Source organism: Oncorhynchus gorbuscha, linkage group LG19 (assembly GCF_021184085.1).
Source record: "Oncorhynchus gorbuscha isolate QuinsamMale2020 ecotype Even-year linkage group LG19, OgorEven_v1.0, whole genome shotgun sequence".
Classification (NCBI taxonomy): domain Eukaryota; kingdom Metazoa; phylum Chordata; class Actinopteri; order Salmoniformes; family Salmonidae; genus Oncorhynchus; species Oncorhynchus gorbuscha.
The window spans coordinates 44,395,272-44,411,705 of NC_060191.1; the positions used below are offsets into that span (position 1 = coordinate 44,395,272).

Here is a 16,434-nt window from a genome sequence, read left to right on the forward strand (position 1 = left end):
TTGCAGGCTACCAGAGAGAGCTCAACTACAAGCATGACGATGGCTCCTACAGTGCCTTTGGGAAGAGCGATGAGTCTGGAAACACGTGGTCAGTTCAATTGTCCACAGTCCTAATACCTTCTTTTAGATTATTCCTCAATTTACATTTGTTCATTTTTTTAAGTCATAAAAATTACATTAGATCAAAGTGGGTTGTAGTATGTAATCAAGGTAGGAATGTGATGGTCTCAAATCCATACTAGTATGTGCTATGGCAAATATAGTTGGCTTCAGCACAATACAGTATGGCTACTGTTATCTAGAGTCTATGATCCATAGTTTAGGCAAGGCTCACGGCATCTAGTCCGTGTAACTCCAGTGACATCTGACCTGTGTCCTCTCAGGCTCACCTCCTTTGTGCTGAAGTCCTTTGGAGGGGCCAAGCCCTACATCTTTGTGGACCCCGCACACATTGCCCAGGCCAAGGCCTGGTTGGCCAGTCACCAGCAGACGGATGGCTGCATCGCGTCAGTGGGGAAACTCTTCCATAACGGCATGAAGGTAAAGGGGAGTCAGACCTCAGTGGGTAATAAGAGGAGTATTATACTGCTGCCACCAAATGTGAGAAGGTAACGTTATGGGCAGAGATTCAGCAGGAGGTTGTGGTGCAAGTGTCCCCTTCTATTTAGAGTGCAATGGTGGAGTCTGCATAAAATCCTAGATGACTAACAAACAAAAGACTTGATAATAATACATAGTCTAACATCAAATATGAGTACAGTCGTGGCCAAAAGTTTTGAGAATGACACAAATAATACGTTTCACAAAGACTGCGGCTTCAGTGTCTTTAGATATTTTTGTCAGATGTTACTATGGAATACTGAAGTATAATTACAAGCAGTTCATAAGTGTCAAAGGCTTTTATTGACAATTACATGAAGTTGATGCAAAGAGTCAATATTTGCGGTGTTGACCCTTCTTTTTCAAGACCTCTGCAATCCGCCCTGGCATGCTGTCAGTTAACTTCTGGGCCACATCCTGACTGATAGCAGCCCATTCTTGCATAACCAATGCTTGGAGTGTCAGAATTTGTGGGTTTTTGTTTGTCCACCCACCTCTTGAGGATTGACCACACATTCTCAATGGGATTATGGTCTGGGGAGTTTCTTGGACATGGATACAATGTTTTGTTCCCCGAGCCACTTAGTTATCACTTTTTCCTATGGCAAGGTGCTCCATCATGCTGGAAAAGTCATTGTTCATCACCAAACTGTTCCTGGATGGTCGGGAGAAGTTGCTCTCAGAGGATGTGTTGGTACCATTCTTTATTCATGGCTGTGTTCTTAGACAAAATTGTGAGAGAGCCCACTCCCTTGGCTGAGAAGCAACCCCACACATGAATGGTCTCAGGATGCTTTACTGTTGGCATGAGATAGGACTGATGGTAGCGCTCACCTTGTCTTCTCCGGACAAGCTTTTTTCCAGATGCCCCAAACAATCGGAAAGGGGATTCATCAGAGAAAATGACTTTACCCCAGTCCTCAGCAGTCCAATCCCTGTACCCTTTGCATAATATTAGTCTGTCCCAGATGTTTTTCCTGGAGAGACGTGGCTTCTTTCTTGACACCAGGCCATCCTCTAAAAGTGTTATGCAGGTGAATGAGGACCCAAAAGCGACTTAACGAAAACAGAGTCTTTATTCCAGTATAGACAAAAGCGATAATCCTGGATAATATCTAGGTGAAAGCAAACACAGGAAAACTGAAATCCACTCGTCAGTAGAGAGGAATGACTGGAGACGCGACCACAGACTGCAGGTCGCTTCGGGAAGGCATCGGCCGTAGCTGACAATGACACCTGCTCACACGCAGCATCTGAAGAAGGTAAAACACGACAGGGCGGAACAAGGACACAGAACAGCGAACATCATACAAGGATCCGACAAGGACAGAAGCGGAAAACAGAGGGAGAAATAGGGACTCTAATCAGAGGGCAAAATAGGGGACAGGTGTGAAGAGTAAATGAGGTAGTTAGGAGAATGAGGAACAGCTGGGAGCAGGAACGGAACGATAGAGAGAGAGAGCGAGAGGGAGAGAGGGAGGGGGAGAGAGGGATAGAAAGAGGGAAAGAACCTAATAAGACCAGCAGAGGGAAACGAATAGAAGGGAAGCACAGAGACAAGACATGATAACCAATGACAAAACATGACAAAAAGTCTTCGCCTCACTGTGCGTGCAGATGCACTCACACCTGTCTGCTGCCATTCCTGAGCAAGCTCTGTACTGGTGGTGCCCCGATCCCGCAGCTGAATCAACTTTAGGAGATGGTCATGGAGCTTGCTGGACTTTCTTGGCCGCTCTCCTTGACGTTCTTGATAATCCGATAAATGCTTAATTTAGGTGCAATCTTACTGGCAGCAATATCCTTGCCTGTGAAGCCCTTTTTGAGCAAAGGAATGATGACGGCACGTGTTTCCTTGCAGGTAACCATGGTTGACAGAGGAAGAACAATGATTCCAAGCACCACCCTCCTTTTGAAGCTTCCAGTCTGTTATTCAAACTCAATCAGTAGAAATGTTTTTGGGGAATTCAGTTCATTTGCATGGCAAAGAGGGACTTTGCAATTCATCTGATCACACTTCATAACATTCTGGAGTATATGCAAATTGCCATCATACAAACTGGGTCAGCAGACTTTGTGAAAATTAATATTTGTGTCATTCTCAACTTTTGGCCATGACTGTACTTTACATACTTCATATTGCACTGACATGTACTGTTCAGGAGAACCTGAGAACCCCACGTGTGCCCCAAAGGAGCACAAAATGGCACACGCTGAGCACAACAAGAATCCCAAGCATGTTTTAGCCAGTGCCGAGAACACACCACCTCCCTAAAGGGACCTCAGTCTGACTAGTCCCGACAGCTTTTGTGCATCTCCAAAACAGTACTCTTAAAGTGTTTTACCTTTGTGCACCATTATCATGTGCATGTTGTTTTAAACAGTGCAACGTTTTTACCTGATGTCAGTTGATATCAATCTGACTTTGAAACTAACACCTTGGAGTACTGTATGAATCATTTGCTGTCATAGGGAGGTGTTGGGGATCAAGTGTCACTCACTGCCTACATCACCGCTGCACTGCTGGAGCTGGATGGCAACACTTCTGTGAGTTATCACCTCTTCCATATCCAAGTATTTTAAAAATCTTATTGAATAACAAGGCCACATTTGGTGCTTTTATCACAACATGAACGGCCCTAGTGGATATTTCTGCTTAGCCGTCCAACTACTTCACACAATTCTAAGTAAGACGATATCACCCACACAACGCCTCACTTGCTATGTATTCGAATTTGTTAAACATCCCAATATACAGTTCCTTCCGGAAAAGTATTCAGACCCCTTGATTATTTCCACATTTTGTTACGTTACAGCCTTATTCTAAAATTGATTAAAAACATGTTTTAAAACCTCAGCGATCTACACACAATACACCATGACAAAGTGAAAACGGGTTTGTAGAAATGTTTGCAAATGTATTGAAAATAAAAACAGATTCCTTATTTACACAAGTATTCAGATCTTCTGCAATGAGACTTGAGATTGAGCTCAGGTGCATCCTGTTTCCATTGATCATTCTTGAGGTGTTTATACAAGTTCATTGGAGTCCACTTGTGGTAAATTCAATTGATTGGACTTGATTTGGAAAGGCACACACCTATCTATATAAGGTCCCAAAGTTGACAGTGAATGCCAGAGCAAAAACCAAGCCATGTGGTTGAAGGAAAATTCCGTTGAGCTCCGAGACAGATTGTGCCGAGGCACAGATCTGGGGAAGGGTACCAACACATTTCTGCAGCATTGAAGGTCCCCAAGAACAGTGGCCACCATCATTCTTAAATTGAAAAAGTTTGGAACCACCAAGACTCTTCCTAGAGGTGGCCGCCTGGCCAAACTGAGCAATATTGGGAGAAAGGCCTTGGTCAGAGGTGACCAAGAACCTGACGGTCAATCTGACAGAGTTCTGGAGTTCCTCTGTGGAGATGGGAGAACCTTCCAGAAGGACAACCATCTCTGCAGCCTTCCACCAATCAGTCCTTTATGGTAGAGTGCCAGACTTCCAGGAAGCCACTCCTCAGTAAAAGGCAGATAACAACCTACTTGGGGTTTGCTAAAAGGCACCTAAAGACTCTCAGACCATGAGAAACAAGATTCTCTGGTCTGATGAAACCAAGATTGAACTATTTTTCCTGAATTCCAAGTGTCACGTCTGGAAGAAACCTGGCAACATCTCTATGGTGAAGCATGGTGGTGGTGGCATGCTGTGGGGGTGTTTTTTCAGTAGCAGAGACTGGGAGACTAGTCAGGATCAAGGCAAAGTACAGAGGTCCTTGATGAAAACCTGCTCCAGAGTGCTCAGGACCTCTGTCTGTTTTGCCTCTGCAGAGACTTGAAAATAGCTGTGCAGCAACACTCTCCAACCAACCTGACAGAGCTTGAGAGGATCTGCAGAGAAGAATGGGAGAAAATCAAAAATATATTTTTTGTCCAATTCTTCTCTGCAGATCCTCTCAAGCTCTGTCACTACACAGTATATTCACTAGTTATTTCTTGTATATTGCTAAAATTATTTGGTACTCATATCCGTATTTAAAACGTGAATAAAGGTCTGGGTTGTATTCATTAGGGAGCGCAATGGAAAAGCCATGAACATTTTGCAACTGATAATGTGCATGTTTCTTATTGGTCCAGAGATTCCCTTCCAGTTTCAATCAGTGCTCCTCTGTTTGGTGCCTAATAAACACAATCATGTTGTGGGTGTGTCAGGACCCCATGGTGGAGAAGAGTCTGATGTGTCTGAAGGCAGCAGTGTCTGACCAGCTGGAGAACACCTACACCATAGCCCTGCTATCTTACACCTTCACCCTGGCCCAAAACCAGGACATGAGGGCCAAGCTCATCACCCACCTGGACAAGATGGCTGCTACCTCCGGTATGTCTTGTCTCTTGGTGAAAATGTCTCTCTCTACCTTTGTCTGCCGTAAAACGGTCACTGCCGACCACTGACAATGAAAATTCCCACAGGTGGCAATCGTCACTGGGAGAGACCAGAGGCTTCTGGGACAAAGACTGACTCTCTGGAGGTGGAGATGACATCCTATGTGCTGCTGGCGCTGCTCTCCGGTCCCACCATGCCAGGCTTTGGGCTGGAATACTCCACTGGCATCGTCCGATGGCTGGCCCAGCAGCAGAACCCCTACGGAGGATTCGCCTCCACACAGGTACTTTATTGGTCTGGTAGACATTTATTCACTCTAGCAACTCATCTGCCAGTAGATAATTGTAGTAGTAAATTGGACATTTGTATTAAAGCTTTACAATAATTTCATAACACAACACATGGATTTCCTTGAATTGTTGTGCTTCATTTTACAATCTTCATATTTTTTGCATTATTATATTGATTCTCTCCATCCATACCCAAGCTATAGTCGACCTGGATTTGTTTTTGCAACAGTACTTTTCTTCCCACCTCGCCCCTGTCACCAGGACACAGTGGTTGCACTGCAGGCCCTGGCCAAGTACGGTGCTGCCACCTTCAGTCCAGAGGGCGCCAGTACAGTCAGTGTGAGCTCGGCCGGCGGCCTGAAGATGGAGTTTACTGTGAATCAGAACAACAGGCTGCTCTATCAGGAGGAGCAGCTGAGGGAGGTCCCTGGGGACTACAACATCAAGGCACAGGGCAAGAGCTGCGTGTTTGTGCAGGTCAGGCTCCAGTCGTTTTTCCCTTTGTTGCCTCTCAGTACTGCATGTACTGAGTATCTGGTTTGTGTTCAGTAGAGCACACTGTTGCACAAAAACTAACGTTTCAACCCTAGAATTTCAGCATTAATGGAAATGCATGTGTGCTACTGTTCATTGAAATGTGTATGTTGATTTCATGCATCTCAGTAGTATCGTCTGTCTTTTCAGATCGCCATGCACTACAATATTCCCCCTCCTCCTGACTTCTCTGCTTTCAACATCTCAACAGAGACGCTTGGGAAATGTGACGGCACCAAGAAATCTCTGATCGTGTCTGTGGCTGTCAGGTACAGTGGTATTCCTTTTACCCTTAATGGCAGCTGAAAATAATGACTGAACCACCAGTGTGTAGATGCATTTTAAAATGGGCTTTTGGGGCGACCTGACCAAATTCATGTTGAAATATGAGTTATAGATCTGTCATCCTTATTGACAGCAAGTCTAAGAAGTGTTAGATCTGTTCTATGTGCGCTATTTTTATGATTCCCATTCTTAAGTATCGTTTTTGCGTCTTTTACTTTTGGTTTTGAACAGCATAAAATAAAAAATGTTTGGTTACTGAAAATATATTTCAAGGCGGTTTAGAATGTACAATGATTTTCTTGCTTGTTTGTCACAAACTTAACTTAAGCTAACTAGTAGTATTTTAGCAATCAGGAAATGGCAGAGCGATTCCTGCATATTTGCACCTTTAAGATAATATCCATCCTTCATCTGACTCTGTGACTGGCAGGTACAATGGTCGGCGAGAGGAGACCAACATGGTGATCATCAATGTCAAGCTTCTCTCCGGCTTCGTCCTGGACAAGTCCTCCCTCAGGCCTGTGAGTCAATAAGAAAGAGAACCTCAGTTGAGGGGAACACCCTTTAATCAGGGCCAGGAGTTACCAGTTTAGGGAACACTCCTGGCCCTAAGTATATCCCCTTGAGGATTAGTTGATGTATAACATGATAATGGCGTCTGTTCTAATTGTAATGCCTGTATTTGTCCTTCGAACGTATCAGTTGAACTGTCTGACACGATCTTATCCTGTGTTCTGTTCTTCCAGTTGAAAAATGACCCCACTGTCAAACGTGTTGACCTGGAGGAAGGACATGTCATCATCTACCTAGATGGGGTAGGAACATGAATGTTGCATCTAAATATGAATATGAAGAATATGAAGACCTAGTTGGATGTGGTAACATCAAAGACTGTAGTGGAGGTTTTACACAGTAACACTATGTGAATCTATAACATTGAACTGCAATGTCAAATGTATTATTCCTTTTCTTCCAGCTCAAGCAGAAGGAAACGAAGACGTACAGCCTGGCCATAGAGGAGGATGTGCCTGTGAGGAATCTGAAACCAGCTGTGGTGAAAGTGTATGACTACTACCAGACAAGTAAGAATTCCATCTAACACAGACAGCAAAAATGTCATCTCATGCGCAGAAACCCTTGTCTGGCAGTGAAAAAGTTAATTCAGCCTAATTTTACTGCCTTTAAAAGAAAACAATACATGGCTGACTTGCCTAAACAAATGTGGTTTCTACTGACATTTGAGATGTACATACTATGGCATAAGGGGACGACGAGCAGATAAGAGGCAATACGTCATTTCGATTAACCTCTCTAGGGTACGTGGGACGCTAAATTCGAACAACAGAAATCTCATAATTAAAGTTCCTCAACCATACATGTGTTATACACCATTTTAAATATAAACTTTTGTTAATCCCAGGAGTGTCCGATTTCAAAAAGGTTTTACGACAAAAGTGTACAATGCGATTATGTTAGGTCAGTAACTAATTACAAAAAAAAACATTTTTCCAGCCAAAGAGAGGAGTCACATTAAGCAGAAATAGAGATAAAATTCATCACTAACCTTTGATCCTCATCAGATGGCACTCATAGGACTTCATGTTACACAATACATGTATGTTTTGTTCGATAAAGTTCATTTTTATATCCAAAAATCTCTGTTTACATTGGCGCGTTATGTTTTGCCTCCACAAAACATCCTGGGAAAGTGCAGAGAGCTACGTCAATTTCCAGAAATACTCATCATAAATGTTGATGAAAATACAACTGTTATGCATGGAATTAAATATATACTTCTCCTTAATGCAACTGCTGTGTCAGATTTCAAAAAAGCTTTACGGAAAAATCACACCATGGAATAATCAGTACAGCGCTAAGAGACCAAAACAAGCAATACAGGATACCCACCATGTTATGCAGTCAACAAAAGTCAGAAATAGCATTATAAATATTCACTTACCTTTGATCTTCATCAGAATGCACTCCCAGGAATCCCAGTCCCACAATAAATGTTAGTTTTGTTCGATGAAGTCCATTTATGTTCAAATACCTCCTTGTTGTTCGCATTTAGTACAGTAATCCAAATGTGCAGGCACTAGGTCCAGACACAGTCAAAAAATTTATATTACAGTTCGTAGAAACATGTCAAACAATGTATATAATCAATCTTAAGGATGTTTTTATCATACATCTTCAATAATATTTTAACTGGAGAATTCCTTTGTCATTAGAAATGAAAGGGAATAGAGCTAACTCTCACGGGTGCACGCCTGACTGAGCACATGGCCTTCTGGCAGACCCATGACTCAATCAGCTCTCATTCTCTCCCACTTCACAGTAGAAGCCTGAAACAAGGTTCTAAATACTGTTGACATCTCGTGGAAGCCTTAGAAAGTGCAACATGACCAATATCCCACTGTATCTTCAATAGGGACTGAGTTGAAAAACGACCAACCTCAGATTTCCCACTTCCTGGTTGGATTTTTTTCTCCGGTTTTTGCCTGCTATATGAGTTCTGTTATACTCACAGACATCATTCAAACAGTTTTAGAAACTTCAGGGTGTTTTCTATCCAAATGTTTTCAATACTAATAATATGCATATCCTAGCATCTGGGCCTTAGTAGCAGGCAGTTTACTCTGGGCACGCTTTTCATCCGGACGTGAAAATACTTCCCCCTACCCCAAAGAAGTTAAGACATTAATGAGCGAGCTAGGACGGACGTAGTCAATATAACTATTTGTTCAGCACTTTTGAAATGTACTGCGACATAATTTAGAACATGGGCGTTCTGACAGTATTCTCCCTGAACACCAAGTCAGAACCGTAGGATAAGTAAAAGGGGCATATAAGCAGACAATGAAAGCTCTTACAATATTCAATGACTACATTTCTCTAAACAGGCTATAGGCTACATGTGCACCACCAAGTCAGAACATTAGCCTAAATGAGGGGGAAAGGGACCAAATTATTAGGGTGAGGCACATGGGCTAATAATAGCTTACTACAGAACATACACTTAGTATTACTTAATTAGCTACAGTATACGTATCTCCCTGGCATATTACATAATTTATGCAGCAGCATACAATACATTTTTCGACTTACCTTATTGTGCTGTGCTCACTTGAACAGGAAGGTGGTGCAGCGGGCCATCGTGGGGAAATTTCGTCATCAAAGTCTGGCATTCTATGGATTTCAAATCACATTATATTTGTCACATGCGCCAAATACAACAGGTATTAGACCTTACAGCTGAAAACTGTTGTTTTGATTAAAGAAGCAATAAAACTGCCCTTCTTTAGACTAGTTGAGTATCTGGAGCATCATCAGTTGTGGGTTCGATTACAGGCTCAAAATGGCCAGAAACAAAGACCTTTCTCCTTAAACGCGTCGGTCTATTCTTGTTCTGAGAAATGAGGGCTATTCCATGCGAGAAACTGAAGATCTCATACAACGCTGTGTACTACTCCCTTCACAGAACAGCACAAACGGTCCCTAACCAGAATAAAAAGCCCCCGCCCCCCCGGCCATACCCGGACGAAGCTGGGCCAATTGTGCACTGCCCTATGGGACTCTCGGTCACGGCCGGTTGTGACACAGCCTGGGATCAAACCCCAGGCTGTAGTTACGCCACAACCTTAGACCGCTGAGCTGTTCGGGAGCCCTCAACAAAGCAATTAAATAAACGTAACTAGGAGAAATTTAAGAGCAACAATAAGGAGGCTATATACAGTGAATACCAGTATCGTGTCAATGTGCGGGGGTACAGGTTAGTCAAGGTAATTGAGGTAATATGTACATGTAGGTAGGGGTAACGTGACTATGCATTAATAATAAACAGCAAGTAGCAGCAGCGTAAAAAAAAGGGGGTTGGGGTTTCAATGCAAATAGTCTGGTTAGCCATTTGATTAGTTGTTCAGCAGTCTTATGACTTGGGGGTAGAAGCCTTTTGAACCTAGACTTCGCGCTCCAATACCACTGGCCGTACGGGGTCAATTTTTAGGGCCTTCCTTTGACACGCCTAGTATAGAGGTCCTGGATGGCAGGAAGCTTGGCCCTAGTGATGCACTGGGCCATACGCACTACCCTCTGTAGCGCCTTGCGGTCGGAGGCCGAACAGTTGCCATAGCAGGTGGCCAGTCAGGATTCTCTCGATGGTGCAGCTGTAGAACTTTTTGAGGATCTGAGGACCCATGCCAAATCTTTTCAGTCTCCTGAGGGGGAATATGCATTGTCGTGCCCTCTTCACTCTTCATGTCTTGGTGTGTTTGGACCATGATGGTTTGTTGGTGATGTGGACACCAAGGAACTTGACGCTCTCAACCTGCTCCACTAAAGCCCCGTCGATGAGAATGGGGGCGTGCTTGGCCCTCCTTTTCCTATAATCCACGGTCATCTCCTTTGTATTGACCATGTTGAGGGAGAGGTTGTTGTCCTTGCATCTCTCTATAAGCCTACCACTGTTGTGTCTCCAGCAAACTTAATGTTGGGAGTTGTGCTTGGCCACTCCGTCATGGGTGAACAGGGAGTACAGGAGGGGACTAAGCACGCACCCCTGAGGGGCCCCTGTGTTGAGGATCAGTGTGGCAGATGTTATTACCTACCCTTACCACCTGGGGCGGCCCATCTGGAAGTCCAGGATCCAGTTGCAAAGGGAGGTGTTTAGTCCCAGGTTCCTTAGCTCAGTTATGAGCTTTGAGGACACTATGGTGTTGAATGCTGAACTGTGGTCAATGAATAGCATTCTCACGTAGGTGTTCCTTTCGTCCAGGTGGGCAGAGTACAATCGAGATTGTGGCGGTATGCAATTTGGAGTGGGTCTAGGGTTTCTGGGATAATGATATGAGCCATGACCAGCCTTTCAAAGCACTTCATGGCTACGAACGTGAGTGCTACGGATCGGTAGTCATTTAGGCAGGTTACCTTGGTGTTCCTTGGCACAGGGACTATGGTGGTCTGCTTGAAACATTTTGTTATTACAGACTTGGTCAGGGACAGGTTGAACAAGACACTTGCCAGTTGGTCAGCGCATGCTAGGAGCACACATCCTGGTAATCCGTCTGGCCCTGCGGCCTTGTGAATGTTGACCTGTTTCAAGGTCTTACTCACATCGTGACGACTGTGTGATTATGCTCTCCATAGCCGAACAGCTGGTGCTCTCATGCCTGCTTCTTTGTTGCTTGCCTCGAAGCGCGCATAGAGGTCATTTAGTTCGTCTGTAGGCTCCTGCCTCTAGGCAGCTCATGGCTGGGCTTTCCTTTGTAGTCTGTAATAATTTGCATGCCCAACCACATCAGCTGAGCGTCGGAGCCGATGTAGTAGGATTCAATCTTAGTCCTATATTGATGCTTTGCCTGTTTAATGGTTTGTCGGAGGGCATAGCATGATTTCTTATAAGCATCCAGGTTGGAGTCCAGCTCCTTGAAGCGGCAACTCTACCCTTTAGCTCAGTGCGGATATTCCCTGTGATCCATGGCTTCTGGTTGGGATATTGTCACGGGAATTTTCAATTTCAATAATGCTAATTAAACATTCATTCAACCTTTGTCCAATTTCCCGAGGTTTGCAGGACCCCATGTTTAATAATAATTAGACAAATATTCAGATTAATACAAAAGGTTTGTATAGTTTATTCATGAGAGCTCTAAAGACAAAAATGAAGACTGTCTTTTTATAACATACACACACATTCCTATCTTTAGGTCACTACCTTCTCAAATGACCAGCACTTTTCCACTAACCACATTGTAGACAAAGAACCATCAATATTGTCTCATTCTTCAAGGCTTTCACTTCCCCTCCCCCGTTGGCGCCCTCATTAAAGGCGTTGGCGCCGTTGGCGCCCTCTGCTTACACCCCCATTAAAGACTATAATACTCTAGTATACTCTAGTATTATAATTCTAACATAACTACACACATCTTCATATTATCTTCTTAAGATTCTCAAACATTTCACACCATTATACAATATCAGAGTGGAACACTTTAGCCATTATCTCAAACCATGTAAATGATTCTAACAGGTATGTACGTACGGTCACTGTGGGGACGACGTCATTGATGCACTTATTGATGAAGGGCTTTCAAGACAGCTGGGAACTCCACAACAAAAAAACAAGGTCCAATCATGATGTCAGTGATCTTCAGGAAACTGAAGAGCTCTAGAAAGAGGCCGAGTTCCAACCTGGAATTCTGAGATAGATGACCGTTCAAAATGTATTTTCCCAGTCTGAGCATGTTTTTTTTCAGAGTTTCAGAGTTCTGATGCTGGATTGAAAGCATGGCCAATGTTGAATGGCCAATGTTGACCCTTAAATCCAGACTTGGAGCACACACTCAATCCACTGAATAGCAGGCTAGTGATTGCTTTGCAGAGCTTGCAGTTAGCCACTGATTCCTTCCAAACCACTTATTGTTGAATTTGCGATTTTCCAACTTGCGTAATATTTATGGCCGATGAGCACCAGTGTTTTATCTATCATTTCACTTCATAATTTATCTTCATATGACAATGATGGAAAAGGATTTGCTAGTAGATTGTTGACTTGATTCATGATGATGATGACTGCTAGCTTGCTAGCTAAGATTCTGAAAGTACGATGTTGACATGATCAGTCCAATTAAAGCTACGGTAGATATAATGTGATTTGACGTCATTTTATTTCTGTCCAATGATCTTGAGCCTTCTTGGATAGGCACTTCTAATGCAACTCTATTGCAGCATCCAAAGGGCTTGAATTTTTTAGCTCTACCCGTACATTTTGCAGTGACATAGTGTCCCCATGAGTGACAGAACACTGAGCCTATCACGGCGTAATTGGAGAACATTACCAACCCCCTACGCTCCGTATTTTCCGCTGGCTGCCCCACCACCACAGAAAGCATTGGGCTAGTCTGAAACACCTGCATTACTCAAAGGAAAAAAGAGACCATGTTTGTATACAGCTTTATTAACTCATTGATTATAAAAATTGTACATTGTTTGCAAACTGATATGTGACACGTATTAATGGCAAAATAACACGTGTGTTGACTGACAGGGAAGTAGTTATCATTAGAATGGAACTGACCTCTGCATTCTCCTCTTTTCTGTTCTCAGGTGATGAAGCTGTGAGTGAATACAGCTCCCCGTGTGCAGAGAGTAAGTACATAACAACCTTTCTATAACCAAACCTACATTTCTCATACTCATGCTTAAATGACAGGAATGAAGATGCAGGGCCGACCCTAGCCTTTTGAGTGCCCTAAGTGAGATTTGCACCTCCCAGGAAAAACATTTAGTGGTCCCCCTCTTGACGGCGGAGATAAATATATTTGTTGTAAAGCTAATTATCTGCAATTCTATACGTTTGTCATGGGGAGTAAAGAAAATGTTGCATTTCTAAAGCAAACTTTTGGCAATTCTACAGATTTTGCCATGGTTCAGAGAGAAGTTTAGCAACTTTAGATCAAATTCCATGCAATTCTACAGTATAAAATGTGTAGTTTTACAGTTAATTTCCTACAATTCTTCCCATTTTGTCATGGGATTGAGATAAGTTTTTATGTTTTTAAAGCTAATGTCCTGCAATTCTACACATTTTGTCAAGACTTATGCTATGTTAATGAAATGAGAGTGACTAACAAAATCAGCGGGGTGGCAGATAGCCTAGCGGTTAAGATCGTTGGGCTGAGGGGCCTCATGAGTGGCGCAGTGGTGTGGTAAGGCACTGCATCGCAGTGCTTGAGGCGGGGTTCAGATCGGGGTTCAATCCCATGACCAGGAGGCCCATGAAGCGGCACACAATTGGCCTAGGGTTATCCGGGTTAGGGGAGGGTTTGGCCAGCCGGGATTTCCTTGTCCACCTTGCGCTCACATGACTCCTTGTGGTGGGCCGGGCACCTGCAAGTTGACCCCGGTCACCAGCTGGATGGTGTTTCCTCTGACACATTGGTGCGGCTGGCTTCCGGGTTAAGCGAGCAGTGTGTCAAGAAGCAGTGTGGCTTGGCAGGGTCGCGTTTTGGAGGATGCATGGCTCTCGACCTTCGCCTCTCCCGAGTCTGGAGGGGAGTTGCCGCGATGGGTAAAGACAGTCAAGACTGTAATTACCAATGGATATTATGAAATTGAGGAGAAACTAGTAAACGTACTACAAAAAATAAATAAAAGGCCACTAAAAGCAAAGGTTGCTGGTTCGAGTCCCCAAGCCTATTAGGTGAAAAATCTGTTGGTGCCCTTGATCAAGTGGACGGTTACTTTAATTGGGCACATCCAGAGCGACTCCAATCTAAGAACTGTGAGCTTACATGGCTGATTGAGTGATGGACATAACAAGAGTAACTGCTGATCCACAACAACATTTTGAAACTGCACCTTGTGTATTCTACAATAATAACACACAATACATGGGAAACTGTGGAGAAAAAAAATGTGTGAAAAACCCAGCAGCGTTGCAGTTCTTGACACACACCGGTGCACCTGGCATCCATTACCATACCCCGTTCCAAGGCACTTACATTTTTTGTCTTGTTTATTAACCTTATGAATGGCACACATACACAAAAAAGGCTAAAAATAAAAAATGTACCTGTCTCCTCCCCTTCATTTGAAGTGGATTTAACAAGTGACATCAATAAGGGATCATAGCTTTCACCTGGTCAGTCTGTCATGGAAAGAGCAGGTGTTCTTAATGTTTTATATACTCAATATATATTAATATTATTTGGTCGGGGGCCGGCCCTGTGAAGATTGATGTTCATTGTTTTATATGGAGTAAAATCCTAGGCCAAGCAGGGAATGTTCTATTGATGATTTGACATTTTCACAGGTGACGAAGTCAATGAAGTGTGACAGACAGTGGACCTGGACCCGACCAAGTGCTTTCATGTGTAGGAAGTCATGTGCTTTTTTTTTTAGGCAGAGCTCATAGAACCTCTCCATTTATTTGGTTTGATGCTTGTAGTTTCTGGTAACACATTGACCAACTCATGATCTGTTTTTTAATATTGTAAGTGAACAAAAACATTTTAATACATGGGCGTAGATGGGCCGTAGGATTTTACCTTTTTAACTCCTTTTTTAATTTTGTTAATTTGATTTGTGCTAACACATGTCACAACCTGCTGTTGTAACCCTAAACCTGCTATTAAAGTTATGTGAGACATTTCAATGTTTCTACTGCGATGATGAAAATGCATACGACTGCATCTACTGAAAATGAAATGTTTTAATGAAACTATGGCCATGTTGAGTCTACAGTGGTTTGAATCCATAGCAACATCTATTTAAAAAATAAATCTGACAAAATCTCTATAATCCATACATTAAACACTGAGGTTTACATGTTCAAAATCACAGCGTATTCTTCTCTAAAACAGATATTCAGATGGTGATTATAAATGTTGTTATGATCGTGTAGAATCCTTTACAATGATGATGTCAAGCTACCTGATCATTTGATGTTCTATTAAAACTGAAATGTACCCTGAATCTGAAAGTGCATAGGATGTAGTGGGGGCTGGAACTTGATTTGAAATTCAGGGGAGGTTACTGTTCACATGCACTTGTGTATTGCTGTTAACAGTATGAGAATTCAACAACAAAGAAAAGGGTTCTTCAGCTGTCCCCATAGGAGAACCCTTTTTGGTTCCAGCTTAGAACCCTTTCTGGTTCCATGTAGAACCATCAGTGAAAAGTGTTCTACCTGGAACCCAAAACGGTTATTCAAAGGGTTCTCCTATGGGCATTCAGCATAATTGCTGGAACTCCAATGACCATTCTCCTCAGCCACGGCAGTGAAGGCACAGCCAGCTCAACCGGGGGCGGTAAAGCCACGGAAAGAACGTGCTTCAATAGCGTACTGTGTTGCCATTCTAGACCAGGGTTTCCCAATCTCAGGACCCAAAGGGGTGCACATTTTGTTTTTTTGCCCTAGCACTACACAGCTGATTCAAATAATCAACTAATCATCAAGCTTTGTCGTGCTAGGTCAAAAAGCGCACCCTTTTGGGTCCCGAGGACCGAGATTGGGAAGTGCTGTTTAAGACTGATACAGAGTAAGCTGCATATGGAGGTTCTATCTAAGGTTTGGTGGAGTTCTGTTTAGCACTATGACTACTTTGATAGACTTGAATATTGGGTTGTTTGGGTAAACTCCATTGTGATTCATGCAAATGTGGTTGTCGTAGGAAAAGTAATAGTACTATCAACAACAAAAAATTCCAAGCAACCTGGAGAAAGTCAGCCTAAAGGTTTTAAAGTTGTTTTGGTCTCAGTAACTTTAAAAACTGTTGCGTCAGAGGTTCCAGTGGAAGGCGAATAATAATGACAGGAAAAGTACAGGTAACTGCCGAAATAATG

General features: G+C 43.1%; 1 protein-coding gene across 4 annotated transcripts in view; it reads left to right on the plus strand.

Moving 5' to 3' along the window:
* Positions 1 to 15,241, plus strand: part of LOC124004782 (alpha-2-macroglobulin-like) — a 32,733-nt gene extending 17,492 nt beyond the window's left edge. For all 4 annotated transcript variants that reach the window (XM_046313575.1, XM_046313576.1, XM_046313577.1 and 1 more), the window contains exons 25-36: positions 7 to 88; positions 384 to 540; positions 3,073 to 3,147; positions 4,810 to 4,975; positions 5,068 to 5,264; positions 5,533 to 5,748; positions 5,956 to 6,074; positions 6,521 to 6,611; positions 6,837 to 6,905; positions 7,067 to 7,172; positions 13,195 to 13,236; positions 14,903 to 15,241. In XM_046313575.1, coding sequence (XP_046169531.1) covers positions 7 to 88; positions 384 to 540; positions 3,073 to 3,147; positions 4,810 to 4,975; positions 5,068 to 5,264; positions 5,533 to 5,748; positions 5,956 to 6,074; positions 6,521 to 6,611; positions 6,837 to 6,905; positions 7,067 to 7,172; positions 13,195 to 13,236; positions 14,903 to 14,925 — 1,343 coding nt within the window. In that variant the 3' untranslated portion in view covers positions 14,926 to 15,241. The remainder of the gene's footprint in view (positions 1 to 6; positions 89 to 383; positions 541 to 3,072; positions 3,148 to 4,809; positions 4,976 to 5,067; positions 5,265 to 5,532; positions 5,749 to 5,955; positions 6,075 to 6,520; positions 6,612 to 6,836; positions 6,906 to 7,066; positions 7,173 to 13,194; positions 13,237 to 14,902) is intronic.
* The last annotated feature ends 1,193 nt before the right edge of the window (positions 15,242 to 16,434 follow it).